Source organism: Callospermophilus lateralis, chromosome 5 (genome assembly GCF_048772815.1).
Source record: "Callospermophilus lateralis isolate mCalLat2 chromosome 5, mCalLat2.hap1, whole genome shotgun sequence".
NCBI lineage: Eukaryota > Metazoa > Chordata > Mammalia > Rodentia > Sciuridae > Callospermophilus > Callospermophilus lateralis.
In genome coordinates, this window is record NC_135309.1 from 34,086,304 (window position 1) to 34,108,802 (window position 22,499).

Consider the following 22,499-nt stretch of genomic DNA (forward strand, 5'->3'; position numbering starts at 1 on the left):
CAGGCTGTTGCTTCTTTCTACATCCTTTTTCCTTCATGGCTCACCTGATCACTCTGAGGAAAGGAGGGCGGTGGTGTGGCGTGTTGACAGAACGCATAGGTGGCCACCACAAGACCTGGCTTTGGCCGTTCTGTATCACTAAGAGATGCTGGGCAGGTCTCAGCCTCTTGCTGGCTTTGGATTCCCAGCTGCGTAAAAGGAATAGCACTGCCTGGCAGGACATTCTCTGGAAGCCCTAAAATTGTAATAGCCCAGTGGTCGGGCCACCATCTTGTTGGCTCCAGCAGGTTCCAAGCTCTTACATTGGGCCAGGGTTTTCTGAGCCACCTTCCTGGTGTCTAGTACCTGCCCACCCTGTTCCTGGCCTCTGCATGAGCAGAGTATTGAGGTCCTCAGAGGAGCTGCCAGGGGAAGGCACAGCTCTAACCCTAAGAGATAAGCCTGGGCAGCCACCAGAGCCACTGCAGGAAGTTCTTGATGTTCTTCCTGTGACCAGCCCAGGACAGTCACTCTTCCGATTGGAACGGATGACTGGAGAGTAGCTGGCTCTTTGTGTCAGGGCTGTCCCTGCAGGACTGAGCACTTCTCTCCCAAAGACCTTACCCTCAGGCTGTTCCCTGAGAGACAGGCGCCAGTGTCCTGGAGGGCCTGTGTGGCTGGTAAGCAGGACAGCCTAGTGGGGAGTGAGGGGTGGGTACTGTGGCAGTCAGTCCTGTCACCAAAGAGACCTGTTTAGAGGCCAGAGCTGGTATATTTAGGGCAGGCATGGGGGTCCCCATAATTTGGTCTCCACTCACCCTACAAAACACTCGTCCTGTTTCTGGAGGCCTTTGGACCCCTCATCCTTGGCTTTCATCGCAGCTGGCTTGGGCAGTGGTCTGGGAGCCCTGGTCCCTTCACACCCTCGCTTCTGCCTCCGTAAGTGCTACCTTTGCCTGACCCTGAACCCTGGTAGTCAGCGACATTGACTTGTAGAAATACTATTGAGTCTTTCAGATAAAGACTGGGTGCCCATTCATCCCGTTCAAGAGATGATGTATTTTCCACACACCTAAAATTTCTCCCTGGTCACCATCCCAAGAAGAAACAAATATTCTGAATTTAGTAGTATTCTCCTGTATTTCTTTCTTTCTTTTTTTTTTTTTAATGAATGTGTACATTTCTAAACAACATAATATTGTTTCTTTTTCATTTGTTTGTTTGGTACTATGGATTGAACCTGGGGGCACTTAAACACTGATCCACACCCCCACCCTTTTTTTAAGGGGTTTTTTATTTTGAGACAGAGTCTCACTGAGTTGCTTAGGGCCTCACTAAATTGCTAAGGCTTGCTTTGAACTTGCACTCTTCCTGCCTCAGCCTTCCAAGTTGCAGGGATTACAGGTGTGCTCCTGTGTACCACACCCAATTGCTTCGTATTTCTTAAAATGTTAATTAAATGCTATCATACTGTCATTATTCTTCCACAGCTTGTTTGTTTGTTTAATATATTTGTGGGATTCATCCCGTTTATATCTGTAACTCTGGTCCATTCATTTTTCACTGCTGTGTGGTATTCCTGATGTGAAAGTACCTGGGAATTTATTTTTTTATTATTAAATGTATATTTATTCATTTTCCTCTTTATGTAGGTAATTGTCAGCCCTCGGTTGTTGAAACACGCATCCTTGGCTTCCTGCCTTTCCCTCTTAGTGCTTTCACAGCTATTATGGTAGCTATTGGGTAGCACTTCAAGGTATTCAAACAGGTCTATCATTTCTACTTGGTCTACACATGAGAGAGAAGGAAAGTGAAGCCTGCCCAAGGTCACTCAGGGAGGGAGCAGAGCCAGGCTTGGTTCTGTTAAATCCTCTTTCCACCATATTTGGTATAAGGGGAATTCTCAAAACCTGACATCTTCCTTCTTTGAGTGGAGAGTTACAGGGTTGAGTAAGCCAGCTCTTGCATGCTTGGGACTGGGAGATGGTCGGAACTCCCAGCCTGCCCTAAGGTCGGGCTTGGTGCTCTCTCTTCCCATAGCTGTTTGTTGAAGCAATTCCTTCAGGGCTCAGGAAGGCTCTGACCCTGGGAGGGAAGCCAGGCTCACTGGCCAGTGGTGATGGTGTGGCCTTCTTGGGAATCCCAGCAGGGAGGAGGAAGGCACTGGTAAGGAAGGCATGTAGGTGTTGCTTGGGCCACCTTCCCAGCCCTTCTCAGGGGGCTGTTGGGACAGGGAAGCAAGTTGGGACTAGTGATGTGATGATCAGTTTGGATTCCACTTTGTTCCTTGAGGATGATGTGGATTGAGTCAAGTTCTGCACTCTGGACTCTGTTACCTCACCAGCAGGGCAGGTGTCCTGTTCTACATCTGCCTCGCTGTCCTCAAGGCCAGCTCCACTTACCAAAGCCAGAACCTTTAAGGTCCCAGATGTACCTCTCCTCTACGGTTGTCACCTCTCCAGACACAGAATTCCTTAGCTAGATAACCTGTCCCCAGACTTGACTTCTTTATTCTCTATTGCATCCCTATGGGCTTGACTGTGCACAAAGCAGGCACATGGTAAAGAAGTTCCCACCCCTAACCTACCCCCCTGCAGCCTCATTTGGTGCCAGAACAGTGGTCCTTGTGATCTTATCAAGCCACTTAAATTGTTTTTTAAAATATTATTTAAGGGCTGGGGATGTGGCTCAAGTGGTAGCGCGCTCGCCTGGCATGCGTGCGGCCCGGGTTCGATCCTGGCACCACGTACAAACAAAGATGCTGTGTTCGCCAAGTACTAAAAAATAAATATTCAAAAAATTCTCTCTCTCTCTCTCCCTCTCTATCTCACTCTTTCTTTAAAAAAAAATATTATTTAAAATCTTCATTTATAAAGTTACAGAGTAATAATGCTCCATGGGGGAATATCCTACCAAACTCAAGCAGTTCCCAAAGGAAAAGGTAAGAAGTGAAAGTTGTCCTCTCTCCCCTCCTCCTCCACTTCCCTATCCCCATGATAAATTTAAAAATTAACTTTTTATTTGCATAAGAACCAGATTAGTTTTTCCATATTACAAGCTAAAATATTGTAGGTAAAATAGAAAGTTCTTTAGCTTTCAGGTCCTAGACCAGATCCTTCTCTGGAGCCGTCTACTAGGCACAGTTTGGCTCCTAGTTTTCCTTTTTCTGTGCATATATAAGATTTTACACCCAGACACACACATAGAGTTGTTGCTTTTTTAAAGATAGTATCCTATTATATGTGTAAATCTGCAATTCGCTTTTTCTTTTATGGGCATTTGTGTGTGTGTGTGATAGCAAAGCAGTTTACTTCATTGTTTTGATGACTATATAGTATTCCATTGAATGCACTGCAGTGTATTTAACTAGTCCCTTCTCAATGGATATTCAGGTCATTTTTTACTATAACAAAGCCTGTGGCTGTGCACGTCTTTGCCCAACCCCGTGTGTGCAAAGATCTCTAGATGGCTTGATAGAGGATCGCTGAATCAGTTGTCAAGTCCTGGCCCATTAGGTTAGGGAAACCTCCTCGAGCACACTTTTCTGCAGCAGTACTTTGTTCTTAGCCAGTTGGCCATGCACACGTGCTGTTAACATCATGGAGAAAGGACGCTGTGTTAGTCAGCCTTCTATCAAATAATGAAATGCCTGAGAAAATTATAAAGAGAAAAGGTTTATTCTGATTTGCAGTTTTGGAGGTTCCAGTCCATGATTGGTTGGCCTTATGCTTTGGGCCTGTGGCAAGGTAGCACATCTTCACAGGAGCATGTGGCAAAGTAAAACTATTCCCCTCGTCAGCCCAGAAGCAAAGAAAAGGAATAGCCCGGGATCCCATAATCCCTTTGATGGCATGTCCCCATTGACCTAAGTACCTACCCGTAGGTCTACCATTTCCAGTAATGCTACCTTGGAGACCAAGCCTTTAAGACATGGGCCTTTGGAAGGCCTTCTGCATCCAAACTGTAGCAGACACTTTTTACTGGAGGCAACCCATCTATACAAAAAGCAAGTGTATACCAAGGCTGTATCAGTATATAATTATATAATTTAATTATAAAATATAATTCCTAAAAGGGTGGAGATGAAAATCTGTCTGTGTCCGGCCAGGCAGCTCCCACCTGGAGTGCTGTGTTGAATTCCAGGGTGAGTTTATAGATGGGGGGGTGTGGACTTGTGGGTGGGGTTTGGGGAGTGTTGTGGAAGCTAGTGTCTTTGGGGACAGTGCAAGGAACAGGTCTACAAGAACACACTTGAGGTTCTCAACCTCTCCATAGCTGAGTAAAAAGGGTAACATTTTGTTCTGTATTTCAGGGGAGCCCGAGGGTAGAACACAGGCCAGTGGAAACCTAACTGGGGGCACCCTGACTGCGGCCTGTGTTGGCTGCCCAGATGCCTGGGGAATTAGTTGTGGAGGTCCAGCTGGCTAAAGATGGGCAGTCAGAGTCCTGTGGCTCCTCTGTGGGCCCGACGAGCATAGGACTGAATTTCTCCTGAGCCTGTTTCCAGCCTGAGATGCCCAGCCTGGAAACTTCAGGTGACCCTGAGCAGACTGGGCCTCACTGTATGCAAAGCGTAAAGGCAGGGACAGGGAAGCTGGGCTTGTTCTGGAGCATCAGGAACCCCACCCAGAACTTCAAACTCCCGCCTCCCTGGCAGCAGGACAGTGAAAGGGACCCAGTGTTGAAGGGTCACAGATCAAGACTAGATTACTTGTTCTACCACTAACCAGCCTTGTGTCCTTAGGCAGATAACTTAACCTCTCTGAGTCTACTTCCTTATCTGAAAAATAGAGATGATGTTCTCTAGACAAGGGGGTTAAAAGCAGGGACACAACTTTCCTCTCTGGGTGGTAAGAAGAAAATGAGGCAGTGTGCATAATGATGGTGGTACCTAACAAGCTGTCACCTTCCCCCTTAGCTTTAGTTAGCTGTCTGAGGCTGCTTTTGCAGTGTTTTTAGCCAGTGGATGGTCCAGGCTGCTCGGGTGTTTGCAGGAGTGCTGTGGCCTGGGTTAGATGCAACAGAGGTCCCTCTGCAGTGGCTTAGCCGAAGGGAGGGGAGAGGAAGGACACAGGGCAGATGTGTGCTGCTTCTGAGGGACACAGAGTCCTTGGGCTTTCCTGGAGGCCTGGTGCATGTCAGGGAGGAGGGTAGACCTGGTGAAGGGCTGTGGACCTCCATCAGCCCAGGGTCTTGGACTGCTCTTGGGCAGGCAGCAGCACCCTGCACACTTTCGCTGGAGGATTGGTGTCTGGGAAATCCTCCTTGGCCTTGGGATGAGAGCTGAGGATCATAGCCTTAAGGAAAGAGGGTCACAGAAAGTGGTGATGGTGAGTTGAGAATTCTGAACTGTTGGAACTAGAAGGGACCTTAGATTGTGCAGCCCAACTGTGTTGTGTTATTGCTGTTGTCATATTCTCCTCCCTGTAGGAAATGAAGGCCCAGAGGGGAAGGTGTTTGCCCTAGTGTACCTTCACTAGATCCAGTTCCCGTATTAATTGGACCGTATTCTGACAGCCCCTTGATCACTGCCTGATTGCCAAGACTCCGGCGTGAAGCCCCAGTCTCCCCACTGGGGAGGGTGCTGGAGTGGGCTTCCTGAGTGCACACTGTCCAGAACAGGGCTGGGTCGCTACTGGTGGAAGAGCTGACAGTTACCTGTTTTGTTTTGTTTGTTAAGACTTCATGTTTTTGGAGCAGTTTTAGTTTCACAGCATTACTAAGAGGCAGGCACATAGATTTCCTGCCTCCAACATGCACAGCCTCCCTATTATCAGCACCCCCTGCAAAGTGGTGTGTTTATTAGTGCTGCAGACTTCTGTGTGGACACATCATCGTCATCCAGTGCCCTGTCATTTGCACTTGGATTCACTGTTAGTGTTGCACATTCTCTGGGTTTGAACAGAAGTTAACGACATGGGCTGGTGATGTGGCTCAAGCGGTAACGCGCTCGCCTGGCATGTGCGGAGCACTGGGTTCAATCCTCAGCACCACATAAAATAAAATAAAGATGTTGTGTCCACCGGAAACTGAAAAATAAATATTAAATAAGAAAGAAGTATAATGACGTGTCCACCATTAGCGTATCATACGCAGTCGTTTCACTGTCCCAAAAGTCTAACCTGATCAGTGATGGATGGTCCTGGGGCCAGTTTTCCCAACCTTGAAATTGCTGGGGAGGACTGGAGGTCATCATAAGATGAGAATGTGGACAGAGTTTGCTTTAGTCTACAGTGTGACTTCATGGCTGTGTGCTTCCTGTCATCCTTGAATGAAATCGCAAGATCTCGCTCTTTACAGACGCAGGAAGTGAGACTCAGATGACTCCCAGTCTTTCATGAGCGCAGCACTGTGGTTCGTGGGTTTCTGGGAGCCATGTCTTCACTAGCTAAGGTGTTAGACCTGCTCTCTGTTGGACTGGGGCCAGCAGTCAGAGGTTATTTGCAGGTTGCCAGAAGTTAAGTAGAAGTTCCAACCCAGCTTACTGAGAGGCTAGAGATCCTGGGATGCTCCATTAAAAGAGGGAGTGTTTGGGAAGAAGTCATGGCTGCTAGATCAGCTGGACACAGGTGAGGGGGTGCCCCGGCCTTCTGCTAAGCACCTATTTGCTAAATACTGAGCTTCATACTATGTATTCATTATTATTATTTTTGAAGTTTTATTATAAAACAAATAATGTTCCTTGTTAAATAAATCATCAGGAAGAAGAAAGTGAAAACTCTCCTCCAACCATGCACATAGTTTAATTATTTTGATCTTATACCAGGTAGGTTGTATTATTTCTATTTTGCAGATGAGGCAACTGAAGCTCAGAAAAGGTGGGTGACTGTTCCAGTGTCCCACAACCTGCAGGGCAGACAGAGCAGGATTAGTGGGGTGAGGCCCCAGGGGCAACATCTGAGAAGGGCTCTCTCGGGGCCCTTGCACCTGAGCACGTCGTTCAATTTGGCATCCTGAACCCCTCACTCTGCCTCTCCCTGTCCCCTGCCTTGGTTGGACCCTCTCTTCCTGATTCAAAGGCCACGTTGTCTCCAGCATGCTGGTCCCTTCTCTTCCCTTGACTTGCTGCCAGCTTCCAAGGCTTGGATCTCCTCCGATCCTACGGCCAGCATTAAGACCGCACCCAGTTTCTGTCTAGTCCAGTCTCCTCTTGCACACAAGGAAATAAAGCGACAGTCTATATGCTGAGAGCGGGTGGCAGAGAAGTCACCAGGACAGGCACCTTGGAGTTCCTTTTCCAAGCTCTCTGTGGTATGTGGCCAAGGGGGTGACGCTGGCCATGCCAGCCTCCTTCTCTGCTGTAGTCCCTTGTGCACTGAATGATTCTGAGGAAGTCTGTGCCTCCTGGTGGTGGATGGATTGGGACATTCCCACTCACCTCCGTCATCCTGAGATGACTCCCCTCTCTGGGTTCGCATCTGCCCAGCATCATCTTGGAACTGCCGCTGGCCAGCTGGCTCTGAGGTCAGGAGGCCTGGAAATTCCCCATTCCTCCCTTTGTCTTTTCTCCGGCAGCCCATGCCCTCCCTCGGTGGCCGCTCTGATCCCCAGAGGATTTTCTCCCAGGAGACTGTTTCTCCTGAGTGTCTCCCACACACCCCACCCCCGCCTGGCAGCCCAATCTCTTTCCCAGGCTCACACCTGACACCAAGGCTGGAGGAGGGAGGAAAGCCCTGTCCACCCCGTTTTGCTCCCATGGCCTGAGCCTCTTCATTGGCTCCCTCGCGTGGCATGATTTGGAGGATGTGGAGGGGGTTTCAGGTGCTGAGCCTGCATCCTGCCCTGTCATGGTATCATCCAGGCCTCTGTGAGGGCCTGAAGGGTGTGGTGGTCCACAGGGCCTCTGGTCAGGGCTCATGGTAAGGCTCTCTCGGGGTGTTTAGATATCGCTCTCAGGAGGTGGGGCAGGATCCTTTTGGTCTTTCTGCTCTGAATTTGAGTGTATTGAGACCCTGCTCTACACCGTTCTCTGAAATTGTCCCAACACACAACGTCACTCAGTCCCTACTCTCACGGAGCTTCTAAACTGAGTAAGCCAGACATGGAGTCAGAATGACCCAGATTATCATGTTGTGTTGACCGTGAGCTATTGGTGGGGGGCAGCAGAAAGCAGGACACCTGCTACTGTGTGCCACTAAAGGTAGCTCCACTCTGACCCCTTCAGCCCTCAGTTTCCCCATCTGTGAACTCTTCATCTCAGTGATGACCACCTTCCTGTGCTGGAGGTGGGAATTAAGAGATACCAAAAAAACTTCCTGCTCCTGCCTCGGGAAGTTCCCAGACAAATGGGCAAATGCAGGCAGTTAAATATATTGCGTGCTAGTGGCCAGGCACATGGGGAGACAGTGAGCAGAGAAGGACCCTCACATCTGCAGCATTTCCAGCCCCTTGCTGTGTGCCTCACCCACACTGACTCTTAATTTGGAGGATACTTCTGTGCTTTAGTGCACTGCCATGTAGCATTGACCTTTCCAGTTACAAACAAGCCTCTGCCAGTGAGCAGTGACTCCTGAGTTGGTGTGTGGGCAGCTGTCCTTTGCCTCTTGGGGCCCAGCAGGGCGTGGGTGTCCCTTGCAGTTCTTGTCTTCCACCCACTGGGGGAAGGTCCGCTCATCACAGCCTTGGTTTTCTTCCTCTCCCATTTGATCCCAGTGACTCCATCTGTCAGGGAAATGGCCAGAGGTTACTTGGTAGCCTGGTGCCCCCCTCCCAAGAGACTTGAATTCCCTGTCTACTGCTGGCCCTACTCTAGGTGAGGGAATTCTGGTCCTGCTGTGCAGAGAGCAGGCAGAGCTGGCTTTGCATCTGGTGCTCACCGGCTAACCTTGTCATCTGGCCGATTGTTTCCCTTTTAAAATGAGGGTGATCTTGGAAGCATCTTAGGATTGCTGTGCAGCTGAGGGCAGGATGCATCTGAAGCGCTGACTGCAGGTCTGGCCAGTTGGCGTCGTTGCTGACCCTGCCCACTCCCTTCTTTTAGCCAGCATTGTGTGGGTTCCCAAGGGCCTGTGAGGACTCCTGATTGAGGCGGTCTTTGCCTCAAGGTGATGACTGTGGAGTGTGGTTTCTTGACCCGGAGTCTTTCCAAGGTGCCCAGCGGAAGCCTTAGGAGCGCTCCGGTGTTGATGAGGCGTCGGTGCCCTGGGGCTGGTCCAATTTAGCCCAGCTCATCACCCAACACCCCCTCTGCCTCCACCATTAGAAAGTAGCCTCATGAAGAGTCTTGTCTGGTTTATTGATAATCCCCCAGCACCTAGACTCAGCAAGGAGTACCTCAGTCTGTCATCAGTGAAGGAAGGAAGGAGACTCTACTAGGTCACAGAACCGGGATGCTGAAATCGCCCTCAGAGTGATCTCAAGTGAAATACAACAGTTGGACTTAAATAGATTAATTCAAAAAACTTTCTGTATACATCAACAGAGGTTTGGTGGAAAATTCTTCTGTTCATTAGAATTGGAAGGGACAGACCAAAGGAAGAGGGTGACAGTGTATCAAATATTAGTCAGGATTTTTCTTTTTTACTTTAAAGATCACTGATTTAATTTATGACTCTCATTTCCCTTCCTCAGAGAGGGGGAGGGACTCCTCACCCTCCCACAATGCTTTAATGGTGAGGTTATGTATTCATTTGGTTAGTGTTTATTTGGCATTCACTTCATAGCTGACTTTGTGCTGGGCACTGAGGATGCAGTGGGCAAATGGTATGATCCCTGTCCTCCCAGACATCACAGACAGAACATGAGTTCATGTTTTTTGACTCCAAGTTCAGGTTCTTTCTTGTCTTCCACATTGCACCCTATAGTTGGTTATACCGTTTCAAATGAACCAGTAGTGCAATGAGGCTGTTTAAGAAACTGATGCCGTTCTTTGGTTATATTAATAGAAGCAGAGTGTCTAAATCAAAGGGGGTGATTGTTCTGCTGTACTGTGGTCAGACCAGCCCAAAGTGCTATGTTCTGCTCTGAGTTAGGGAGAACTGCTTTTTGGAGCATTCACAGACTAGAGTTTCCCCAGAAAAAATGCCTGGCCAGCCCCTTGATATATTGCTGTTGTCCTTACAGCCAGGTGGGCACCACGGCAAGGGCTGAGCCACCCTCATGGAAGGGAGAGGACCCTACCGGATCTACGACCCTGGGGGCAACGTGCCTCCAGGAGAGGCATCAGCAGCTTTTGAGCGCCTAGTGGAGGAGAATTCCCGGCTGAAGGAAAAAATGCAAGGGATAAAGATGTTAGGTAAAGCCTGTTCCCTCCCCGTGAGCTGCCTTCCCACAGGCTGTGACGCCAGCAGCCCCTGCCCAGTAGGAGAGTGTACAGCTGGCCTGTGCCTCTGCCCATCATCCCTCTGTCCCTGCTGCCCAGCGTTGGCTTCTGCCCTGCAGGTGCCTCTTCATGCACTTATGTAGTATGCATGAAGAATTCCCAGCCCAGCTCCCCACTACCCCACAGGGTGCCAGCGGGGACCAGCAGGGATGCATGAGATGGGGGAGAGGGAGCAGGAAGGCCCAGATTGTGGCCCTGGAGCCAGAGGGCCTGTCTTCCTGGGCATGAGAGGTGGGGAGAGCTGGCCGCCCCAGGGCAACCAGCACACAGTGCCAGCTGGTAGGAGGGAGCAGAGCTTGCTGGCCGCTGGAGGCCACATACTGCTCTCCTCCTGGCTTCTGCTCAGGCTGTCACACTGCTACCTCCACCTGTCTGAATCGTCCCCACATCAGCACCCGGCCCAAAGCCATCTCTTCCCGCTCCTTGCGAGGCTTTTGCCATTTCCCCATGCTCCCGAAACTCTGCCTTTGCCTTGATGCCACCTTCTCTATATTCTCTGATCCCGGGTTTGCGGGTGGGGGACATAGCTCCCTGATTTTTAAAATGTTTTCTCTCTTGCTTGGCAGGGTGGGGAAGGAGGGGTGGTTTTTCCCCTTCCCCAGCTGTAGGAGAAGGAAGCTGAGTCCTAGTGCTGGGTGGATTGTCTCGGTCCTTCAGGCAGCCCCTGACCTGGGGCTTAGGCTGTGGCTTGCTGTGGGGCACATGGTGGGAGATCCTGGCTTGCGTTTTTTTTTTTTAAGATACTTGGGATTGAACCCAGGGGCACTTTACCACTGAGCTACATCCCCAGACCTTTTCTTTATTTTTTATTTTGAGACTAGGTCTCACGAAGTTGTTGAGGCTGTCATTGAACTTGCTGTCCTCCTGTCTCAGCTTCCTGAATCCTTTGGATTACAGGTGTAGAGGAGCGGGGCAGGAGTGCAGTGCCAGGGGCCAGGAGTTTCCCAGCTCCCTTGCACTCCTGCTTCCCTGAGCCTGAGCCTGCTTCCTCTCCCTTGCGTGGTTCTGTTGGTGTTCAGGATGGGGTTTATCCCACGTGGCCCCCAAAGCAGTGGTGGGAGGAAAGCCAGGGCCTGGAGCCTGAAGAGGCAGGTTTGCCAGAGCTGAGTAAGTCCTTTCTGCTCCTGCTCCCTGTTTCTCTCCAGGGGAGCTTCTGGAAGAGTCCCAGATGGAAGCATCCCGACTTCGCCAGAAGGCAGAGGAGCTGGTCAAGGACAGCGAGCCGCACCCACCATGTCCCTCCTTGAGCTCCTTTGACCACCTTACTGAACTCACAGGTACGAGAGGAATCCGGGTGCCTCTGCCTTTCCCTGGACCCCAAACTCCCTAGACCTTTCATAGTAAACTCCCCTTTTCATTCTGAAACCCACATCCTCCCCATTTATCCTTGATCACAGACCACTCTCCCATTCATTGTTGCCTAAAGCATCTCTCTGCCCAAGCTCTGTCCCCATCATTCCAGGGCTCATTGTTCTCACAGGCTCTCAGGCCCAATGGGGCTCCTCCCATTTCCCTGACTCAAGTGGAGACCTCTGTCTGAGCACTCTTCTGTCTAGCGTTGTCCTCAAGGAGCTGGTATCTGGAGCTCTCCCTTTCCCAATCTCTTCAGCCCTGCTGTCTTGATTTTTCCAGGAGAGGACACAAATACTCCGGCACCTCCCGCTGCCCCTGCGTGCCCCAGTGACAAATCAGCATCAGCCCCCAAACCTCCTTCCAGTGTAAGTTACATTTGGAGTTGTGGCTGGAGGTCGCCTGACCTCAACATCCCACTGGCAGATAACAGAACAAAAAGAAAGAGGGTTGAGTCATGAGCTACATTCTGACTTGCTTGGTGATATTGAGCAAGTCAATCTCAAGCTTTTTGAAGTGTCAGTTTCCCCATTTTGAAATGAAAGTTATAGTTAAAACTATCAGAAAGACCCTGGTATGTCCAAGAAGTTTCTCATTTACTAGGTTGCTCAAAGTTCAGTGTGCACTGACTGCACAGAGCGCGGAAGACAGGCACATGTGACCTGGAACTCGCACTTTTGGGGAGGGCTCAGAAACTATCTCTTGCAGAGTTGGCGTGGGAAGGTTTACTTGATACTAGAAAGCACCCAAGGGATCATATAGTTTAGCACCTTCATTCTAAAGATCATGTCCAGGGAGAGAAGGGCCTTTTTCTAGGTCAAACTGGAAAATGTAGAGGGGAAAGGATTTTCTAGGGAAGGACTGAGACTAGAGTTGGGGTCATGGTGGCTGTGAGACTCAGATGGAAGCTGGGCATTTCTCCCATTGTCCTGCCCCATCCCAGGACATGGGGAAGGCTGAAATAGTCTTTGTAGGCCAGGTTTAATGAGAATCCTAGAGCCACATGCAGGTTCACATGGACCATGGACCTGTCAGTTGGTTGAACAACCAGTGAATTCCATTTAAAATGGCTGAGAGATGTGATAAAATATGGGATTGGTTAGTCACCTTGGATTTGGGTGAATTTGAAAAAGTCTCCATGTTTGTTGAACCATCTTTGGCACTTTTCTTAGATCAGTCTGCTCTGAGATCTCCTGGACTGGATTGGCAAGGCCAGCACAGGACCTTGTTTGATGGAGGCAATAATACTTCTGTTTATATCACCTGGAAGACCAATCAGACCCAGACCTAGGAGACAGCTCTGGTGCCACAGCAGGATCTGCAGTCTTGGGCCCAGTCCTGTGCTAGTATTAACAATAAACTGTATGACCTCAGTTTCTTCATCTGTCCAAAGAGGATATAACCCTCTGACCTACTTCATGGTTTTTCTTTGAGAAATAATGAAGTTCATGGACACGTTTCAGAAGTATAGACCTTTAAAAAATGTGACCTGAAATGCTAGCAGTTCAAGGTCAGCTAGTCAAACATCCCTATTTTATGCATGAGGAAACTGGGCCTGGAGGAGTATGACCCTCAGATCACAGAGGGTAAAGTGTTTATCAGGAGTCCTGCCCTGTGATCTCCCAGGAGCAATGTGTAGCCATCCATGAGTTCAACTGGGCTGGCTCCCTCTGTACACAGTAGGCCACTGCTTGAGCTGGATGTGAGATGAGATCTTGTCCTTTGTTCTACCTGCTTGTTACTCTCAGTAGCCCGTCTCAGAAGAGAGCTGGGGTATCTTCTCTTGGGCAACTTCTAACTCCCTTCTCAACAGGGCACCTCCTCTGAATTTGAAATCGTCCACACCGAAGAACAGAATTCTCCACCAGAAAGCCGCGGCCACATCAGAAACCCAATGGTAAGTGGACTGCCAGGCCCCCTGAGCATGGTCTACTGTTTTCTCTGTCTCAGTCACCTGTCCCTGCATGAAAGGCATGCTTACCACTCAGATCCCTTGGGCACTCTGGAGTCACTTGGGGACACAGAGGGGCTGTAGCAGGGGGTGCTTCTCGCTCTCATATGCAAATCCCTGAGCCAATGACTTCCCTGACAGGACACACGGGCATCTGACTGTTGTGAAAACCTGGGCACTCTGCCAGCCCTGTTGGCCTCTGGGCCACACATTATGACTCAGCCCCTTGGGTCTGTGGGCTCTTAGCCTGTGGGGAAAGAAACGGTCAGGAAGGCCCAGGACCACTTAAGGCAGGTGATTTACCCTCTGTGTAGGCTTCTGGCTCCTCCCAGTGTCCCCTCCTGGGTACGTGTTGGAGTCTAACCTTTCAACTTAGACACACAGACCATGCGTGTGTAGTGTATGTACACACACAGACTTATTGGAGAACTATTGTAAAAGTCTGAAAAATTCTTCAGAGGTCTTGAATTCCTACCTTCTTCTCCCTCCCCTCCCACTGGGAGTTGTTTTTTTTTTTAATCATTATTGCCAGCAATACATAATCGAACCCTTCACTGTTAGTCTGATCCCTCCTGCTGCTCTTATATGTCATTTCCCACTCAGGACCCCAGCAGGTAGCCATCCAGCATGCCTTCAGTGATGAGAGACTTATTACCACATCAGGCAGCTCTGAGTGTTAGAAAGGATCTCTTTGCTTTGTGGGACCTCATGTCTCTTATCCTGTCCTGTCCCTGAGGACTGTAAGATGCTGGCTGAGGAGGTGAGATCCCCCAGAATCGCAGAGTGTGTTTCACTTTGGACCAGTAACTGTATCTCTTTAAGAAGTGTCTCCTTGGCCCTACACTGTGCCTCATCTATGCAAAACAAGACCACCTCCTGCCCTCTGGAAGCTTGTAGGCTAACTGGAGAAATCCGAGGGATTCTAAGTCCTTCATGAGCCTCAAATAGAGCAGCATCGGCCACCTCAGGTCCTGTGTGGAAACAGGCAGCAGAGTTGAGGAGGCAGCATTGTCTCTCATCAGAATACCATGCTAACATGGAATCAGCATTTGCTGAAAGTGCAGTTGTCGCAGGGTTCCGGGAAGCAGGAGGTCTGCGAGGCAGAGCACTGGGTTGCTCCCAGGGAACTTCAGTTGTACTCTTGGCTCTGCCACTGGCTCACTGGGTGGCCTTGAACAAGTTCCTTCTCTCTGTGCCTCAGTTTTCCAACTCAAACCCTGAGGTCCCTGTAGCTTAGATGTCATGTGGTTCCACAAATGTCTAGGGGAGGCCTGCTGAAAGAGCCGGATTGAGGGCAGGCTCGAAGAAAGGTAAACAAGACTTGTAGAGTCAGAAAGGACACTGCCTGATGAAGCCTGGAAAACCAAGGGGCCTGGTGTGAGGTGTCAGGCAGGCAAAGGTGGGGAGGCTGGCCAGATGCCACTGCAGGTGGGACCTGCTCTGTAGGGCCTCGGAGACCTGCTCGATGCAGTCAGTGGTAAGGTACCATTGTGTGTCCTTGGGCAAGGTGAGGAAGAGGCATGATTAAGGTAATGTGTGGTAGGAGCGTTCTAGAGCCAACAGGAGAGTGGGGTTAGACTCTCTGGCCTGGTCTGTTCCATTCTTATATACTATACTAGGTTGGGACTCTTTGAAACAAGTCTAAAGCTGTGATTCCTCACCTATTTTGAATCTTGGGTCCTCTGAGAAGCAGATGACTATGTGGAATATTCCCCAGAAGACACATATGAGTCATGGCTCTCTGGTCTCCCTGAGCTAAGGAAGCGGTATATAGAGGGATACCCCTTCTCTGGGACTGCCACTCCTGTGCATTAATTCCTCCTTATCAGAAGTCTGTGAAGAAGGATGGAGCATTCTACAAGGCTTAGAGTGTGGGAGGAAGGTGGCCCTGTGCTGTTGAGCCAACCAGTGACCTGAGAGTCCCGGGTCCTGCCCTGTGAGTCAGCCCCAGATAGGGAACCTGTGTAACTGGAGAATTTCCACGGGCTGAGCTGGGGCCACAAGGGGAAACTGAGTCATGAGGAATGGGGAAGCAGTAGGAGAATGGGCTGGCAGTGCCTGCTCAGGTTGAGTGAAGAGTGCTCCACCCACCCTCCACCAGGAGCTAGGTCCCCTGCCCCATGAGGACAGCAACCTGATGCTGCACCTGCAGCGGCTGGAGACCACCCTGAGTGTGTGTGCTGAGGAGCCCGACCACAGCCAGCTCTTCACCCACCTGGGCCGCATGGCCCTGGAGTTCAACCGGCTGGCCTCCAAGGTGCACAAGAACGAGCAGCGCACCTCCATCCTGCAGGTGAGGCAGGTGAGGGGGAGCCACCTGGGATGGGCAGGTACACTGCCCACCCTAATGCTTCCCTACCCTCCAGCCCTTCCTGGGACCCTGAGGTGCCATGGGGAACTCTGTTTCAGCAGATTTGGTTCTTTTTGTTCCGGGTGGTGCAGTGGAGTAAGGGAGTTATGGGAAGATATGAAGAAGAGGAAGGAAATGAGGAAATATGAGGTGGGCAATGCAATTGCATGGTTGGGGATACCCTGTGGGCTGGGAATCGGGCAGGCTGGGTGTGGTCCTGCCTTTGTTCTGCACATGCAAGTGGAGGAAGGGAGGGACCAGAGGTCAGCTCCTTGTATGTTGGGTGCCTATCATCTCAGCAACGTGGAGGCTAAGGCAGGAGAATCACAAGTTCAAAAATATCTTTGACACCTTAACAAGGCCCTAAGCAGCTTAATGAGACCCTGCCTCAAAATAAAAAATAAAGATGGGGATTTGGCTCAGTGATAGAACATCCCTGGGTTCAATCTCCAACATACTCTTCCCCCAACCCACCCAAAAATAAAACCTCCCTGTGTTGGGGAAGGGTCAGATTCCCTTGCTAGGCTGGGATTTATGTGGTCCTTGTGTGTGTGTGTATGTGTGTATGAACGGACGTTTATTCTATTTATTTATATGCAGTGCTGAGAATTGAGCCCAGTGCCTCACACATGCTAGGCAAACGCTCTACCACTGAGCCACAGCCCTAGCCCAGTCCTTGCTTTTTTTATTGCTTGGCAAATCACTCATCCTCTCCATCCGCCTCTATCCCTGTCAGTAACATGTGCTTGGAATACTTCCTTCTTGGGACTGCCCTAGTAAATGAGGCAATGTACAGAAAGTACCTAGTACAATGTAAATACTAGAAAAGTGGTGACTATTAGGATTAGATGATCATGGTCATCTTAGCCTTGAGGGTTTGGACTGAGAAGGATCCATTTGTAAATGGTGACCATTCCCAAGATAGTGAAGCTGAGGCCCCTAGACCTGCTCTGGACATGAGCACCTTTCACTGTGGTGACAGAACCAGTTTTAAAGTCCCTTCTGCTCCTGTAGACCTCCCTCTGTGCCAGTCTCTGATCTTGCTCCTGTCAACAGACATTTCAAGTGCCCAATTGATGGGAGAAGGGGAAGTCCACCTTGTGTGACTGTGGGCAGCCCTTGGGTTGACAACAGTAGGAATGTCCAGACTGGGGATGTGGCATGAGGAGAGGAGTAGGGGACTGAGGAGCACACAGGACAACCTTCCCGCCTCGAGGCTGGAGAAGTAACGGGAGTGGGCTGCACAGGACATACAGGGCCAGACCGAGGGAGGAGAGCTCTTTCCAGTGCCACCAAGGCTTTTTGAGATGTCAAGCCACGCCCTGGAAAGTGAACCTGGTGCAGCATGTGTGCCAAGATCACTTTGAGCATCCACATTCCAGCTCAAATGGGGATAGATTCTGGCCTCCTAAAAGGATTCCCACTGAACCTCTGTTATCTTTTTATATCAGGGCTCCTGTTGGTTTTTTTTTTTTAACTGTTATCATAGTTTACAATAATTTTATTAGTTGGTTTGATCTTTATCTTTTTTTTTTTTTTTTTTTGGCACTGGGGGACACTCAACCACTAAGCCACATCTCCAGCCCTATTTTGTATTTTATTTAAAGACAAGGTCTCACTGAGTTGCTTAGCACCTTGCCATTGCTGAGACCAGATTTGAACTTGTGATCCTCTTGCCTTAGCCTCCAGAGCCATTGGGATTACAGGTGTGCACCACTGCACCCGGCTCATCTATCTTTTTTCTTCAAGTTCTCTCTGCTAGAACATGAGCTTCATGTGGGGGCAGGTACCTTGACCATCATATTCACCATTGTATCCCAGTACTTGATACTTAGCACATTTGGTAAATAAATGAGTGAGTGAAAGAATGAACAAAATGAACAAAAAAACTCACAGGTAAACTCTCTTAGCCCCTGTGATGGAAAGTGATCCTCTTTTGACCTTTACTGATCCTGTCGTGGGCCATTTTGTGCCCAGGACATTTACCAGAGACTCTAAAGTAACAACCTCTATCCTGGAGGGATAGGGCAGCAGGTGATGCCTCTTTCTGGCCTTTCCTTAGTGATCGGGAGCAAGATAATTCTGCTCTCTGGAGGCTATGGCATCCCTTGTATTTACGTAGCCTGTGGGCAGAGATAGATTAATTTGGTTCCTCCTAATGTAGCCTTTGATTTGTTTCTTGGTTCATTCAACATTCAAGGCCAGATATGGCACAGAATTCTCTGCTGAGGAGTTGGGAAAGCCAGTAACAACTGTTTTCTGTTTCCTCTGCACCCACATTGTTCAGCCACCCTCCAGGGCAAGGCTTTCTTCTCCATTCAGACCTTCCAGGACTCTCCTGCATTAGTCAGAAAGGAAGCGGACAACTCTGGAATCTCCCCAGATATGACAGTTTTCCCTCCTGTTCTGGGTGGCAGGGGTTGTTTCTGCTCCACATAGTTCCTTAGAGTCCCAGGTCCCAAGGGTGCACCATTAGAGAATACGAAGCATCCTTGTTAACCCTTGCTGTGGGGAAAGTATTGCACCACTGTCCCCAGCCTGGGAATGGAAGGGAGCAGTTGGAAAATGTCTAGAGAACCAAGGTCCTTGCCCAGCCAAATCCCAGGCTCTCTCATTGGGCTCTGCCTCTCCGTACTCTGCTTTTTCAGCACTGAGGAAAGAGATGCCAGGTTAGGGTGTGCCAGATGGAGTGTAATTGCAGTAGTGATTTTTTCTTCTCTTTGATTGAACCCCGGGGGCAATACCTGAGCTACATCCTCTGTCCTTTGTATTTTATTTTGAGACAGGATCTCGCTAAGTTACTTAGGGGTAGCTGAATTTCAAAACTTCCATTCTCCTGCCTCCACCTCCCAACTAGCTGGGATCATAGACTTGCGCCACAGTACCTGGCTTCCATTGGTGATTTGTTTATTTATTTACTTACTTGCTTATTTGCTACTGGGAATTGAGTTCAGGGGCACTCTATCATTGATCCACATCTCCACCTCTTTTTATTTTTTATTTTGAAGTAGGGTCTCACTAAGTTGCTTAGGGCCTCACTAAGTTTCTGAGGCTGGCTTCAAACTTGTAATCCTCCTGCCTCAACCTCCCAAGTTACTGGGATTACAGGTGTGCACCATAGGGCCCCGCTCCAATAGTGATTCTTTTTTTTTTTTTTTTTAAATATTTTAATATTTATTTTTTAGTTATTGGCGGACACAACATCTTTGTTTGTATGTGGTCCTGAGGATCGAACCCGGGCCGCACGCATGCCAGGCGAGCGTGCCACCGCTTGAGCCACATCCCCAGCCCCCCAGTGGTGATTCTTCATAGCAGATAGTTTCCCTCTGTAACATAGAGGTGAATTACCTCACTCTGGCAAAGTTGTGAGGCACTCACGAGGTACTGCATGGACAAGCACATAGCCACATAGCTGGCATGCAGTAGGTGCTCAGTGAATATTTGTTAAAAGATTCAGCATCTCCATCTGACACTGTTTGAGCACTGCTGGGGGCACCTGCCCCTCCCCACTCACCTGGAAGACCCTGGGCCTGGCCACTCACTACCTTGCCTGGCTCCCAACACAAGTCCTCCCTTGTCATCAGGTGACAGTCCATTCCCAGGACACTTACACTTGGTCTTACTCATCCCTCATAGCAACCCTAAAGGGAGGCAGAGGAGGAGCAGTTGTAGAGGAGGGGACAAATCTCAGAAGTGAAGCATGAGCCACGGCGTAAGGCTTGACCACTGTGTGTCTCCTAGCTGGTGGGCAGCAGGAACAGTGGTGAAGGAAGAAGGGGTGGAGCTCTCTGATGGGGAATGGGCGAGAGGACCGGGAGGCCTGTGACTGATTCTTGGTCAGGTGTCCTCATAGCCTGCTCCTGAGGGAGAGGATGCGTGGAGGACCCTGAAGGGGCCAGCTGGCATAGAAGTGTTTGGGTGAGGCCAAAGAGGATGAGGTGCTGGTACCTGGGCAGCAGGACCCACTCCCTTGTTCCCCGGTATGAACCTGCATTTGGGATGTACCCTTTCCTTACTGGCCTTGCCCACCTATCTGCCCCACAGACCCTGTGTGAACAGCTTCGGAAGGAGAATGAAGCCCTGAAAGCCAAGCTGGACAAGGGCCTGGAACAGCGGGATCAGGCTGCTGAGAGGCTGAGGTAAGCTCAGATCCCTAGAGAAGGAGTGAGGAGTAAGGGATAGGTGGAAGGAGCGGGGGTGGGGTATAGCACTGATTTCTGGGATGAGGACTCAGGACTCTGGAGGCCTGTTCAGAAGCCCAATCTCTTGGCTCCTTTGGTATTTCTGTCTGGCTCTTCTCATACTTTTGGAAGTGTCTGTGTATAGAGTACCTTGAGAAATGCAGAATGTTGATACAAATTGTCCTTCTGCCTTGGGAACTTGTCTTCTCAGCCTGTTGGTTGTCTAGCACGCTGTGTGGGGGAGGGCTCAGGACTTTGCTGCCCCCTGCTGGTCGCCATCCTGCACCACTCAGTTTTCCTGAGAACATCAGATCTAATCTGAACTGAGGGTCAGGGGCATTACAAATTTATACTGCAACCCCTCCCTCCTCTGCAAAACAGAGCTGGCCAGTCTTAGGTAAGACATAAGAGTCTTCATTTCACCGAGGTTCTCTGTGACCTTGATGTAAAGTGGGCCCAGGATCACACCCAGGGAAACATTGTCATTGACTGTAAGAGCTCAAAAAAACTCTTTGCAATCATGTAGGCCAAGCCCGTCATTGTGTGAGGAAAGACTGAGGCCCAGAGAGAGGCAAGGGACTTGCTTTAGGTCACACAATAAGAACCTGGGTCTCCTTGTGCATTCACTAGTGTGGCCACAATTCTTGCCAACACTATGGTCCTGGGTAATACGAGTGCTAAATCCCATTGAGTACCAGCGGGGTTGAGTACATGCAGGGGAAGTCTGGGTCAGCAAGCCAAGACTTGTCACTGTCTCCCCCCTACCAACCATCCCTTTATTACAATCAATAGGAAGTAATAACTTCTTATTGGGACCAGGCTGTGATAACTTGATGTTGTGCCATTTTGAATGAGCTCATCTTTATTAACTTTTGGATGAACAAGTTATTGTCATGCTGACTCCATCCATGAGTCCAAAAACCCAGGCTGGAGGAGTGACTCATGTGTTAGAAGGCAAAAGTGCAAGCTGAACAATGTTGGCCAATGCCTGAAACCTCAGCCTCTCAGGAAATTGAAGCAGGAGAATCATAGGTTCTAGGCCAGCCTCAGCAACTTAACAAGACCTTGTTTCAAAATAAAAATTAAAAACACAGTAATGTAGCTCAGTGGTAAAGCACTTGCCTAGCATGTGCAAAGTCCTGGGTTCAATCCCCAGTATTGCAAAAATGGAAAGCAGCATTACCTATACTAAATAGAAGATAACTTTAAAAATAAATCCAGTGAAGATGAAGAAATGTTAATAGGTGATGGCTAAATACCATTTCCACCAAAGGCTCTGAGTCCTACATTCTGCTCTTTCTGTGTTAACACAGGATATTAGCACATGTTGATGAGGTGCTCAGGACCGATCAGGCTTTCTCCTGCTCTACCCAAGACATGTGGTAATGACTCGAGAAGGTGGAGCTTTCTCACTAAAATATGACCCAGATTATGCAGTGTTTACATGCATTCTGAAGATATCATGTATACAGCCATGACAGAATTAGGGAAACCCTGAGGATCAGACTGCCAGCAATGTGGTTTATTGATGCCCCTCGAGGTTCTCCTTTAAGTATGTTTCAGGGTCTTGGTGTGCTTCCCAGGACACCTCTGCAACTCATGTAATAGTAAGTCAGAAAGCCCTATTGACTCTTTGACCTAGTGCTGCTATTGTGACTTCTCTGTTTGCCTCCAACCCAGGGAAGAAAATATGGAGCTTAAGAAGTTGTTGATGAGCAGCAGCAGCAACAAAGAGAGTGCCTGTGGTCAGCCAGGCTCACCAAAGTTGGAGGGTAACAGCAAGAAGGGTATGGCTGGACAACAGCAGGTATGTGGTCAGAAATTCAACGGCAGCCTCAGTTGCTGGTACCCAGCATCCCTTCACCACCTCTAGTGATAGTGAGTTTACTACCTCCTGCACATAGTTCTGCTGGGAGAAAGTTCTAGTTGGTAGATGCAGTTCCATAGCTTGACCTAGCATCCCCCTCCTTGGAGCTTCCACTTTTCAGGTTTCATTCTGCTTCCGCCCCACAGAATGTCTCACTCCCTGGAACACAAGCTAAGAACTGCTGGCATCGCATAGCCCTGTGGCCCCGACAGGCCTTCTCTTCTGACTAACTGCAATTCCTTTGGCCATTGCTTATAGAAGGTAGCACTGAGTCTTTGGCTCAGTCTGGGCAATATTCCCCAAACAATGCCAGTTTGTCAAGATCTTTCTTAAAGGGCAGCTCCCAAAAGTCAATTTAACATACCTGTATTCCAGGCAGAATTAGGGCATTGGGTTGAACAATCTCTGGGGATTCTTTTAAGCTCCATAGAGGCCTCTGAATGGAGAGAAGAAGGTGCTGTCCACGGGCATGGTTTGATAATGCCACAGAGCTGGACCAC

General features: G+C 49.4%; 1 protein-coding gene across 4 annotated transcripts in view; it reads left to right on the forward strand.

Annotated features, from left to right (window-relative positions):
• Tnip1 (TNFAIP3 interacting protein 1) overlaps positions 1 to 22,499 on the forward strand; it is a 51,296-nt gene that overhangs the window by 10,467 nt on the left and 18,330 nt on the right. For 3 of the 4 annotated variants that reach the window (XM_076856428.2, XM_076856426.2, XM_076856427.2), the window contains exons 2-8: positions 10,042 to 10,213; positions 11,446 to 11,577; positions 11,933 to 12,018; positions 13,464 to 13,547; positions 15,703 to 15,894; positions 19,996 to 20,090; positions 21,813 to 21,939. In XM_076856428.2, the coding sequence (XP_076712543.2) occupies positions 10,078 to 10,213; positions 11,446 to 11,577; positions 11,933 to 12,018; positions 13,464 to 13,547; positions 15,703 to 15,894; positions 19,996 to 20,090; positions 21,813 to 21,939 (852 nt within the window). In that variant the 5' untranslated portion in view covers positions 10,042 to 10,077. The remainder of the gene's footprint in view (positions 1 to 10,041; positions 10,214 to 11,445; positions 11,578 to 11,932; positions 12,019 to 13,463; positions 13,548 to 15,702; positions 15,895 to 19,995; positions 20,091 to 21,812; positions 21,940 to 22,499) is intronic. The other variant, XM_076856429.2, reaches the window with a different exon arrangement.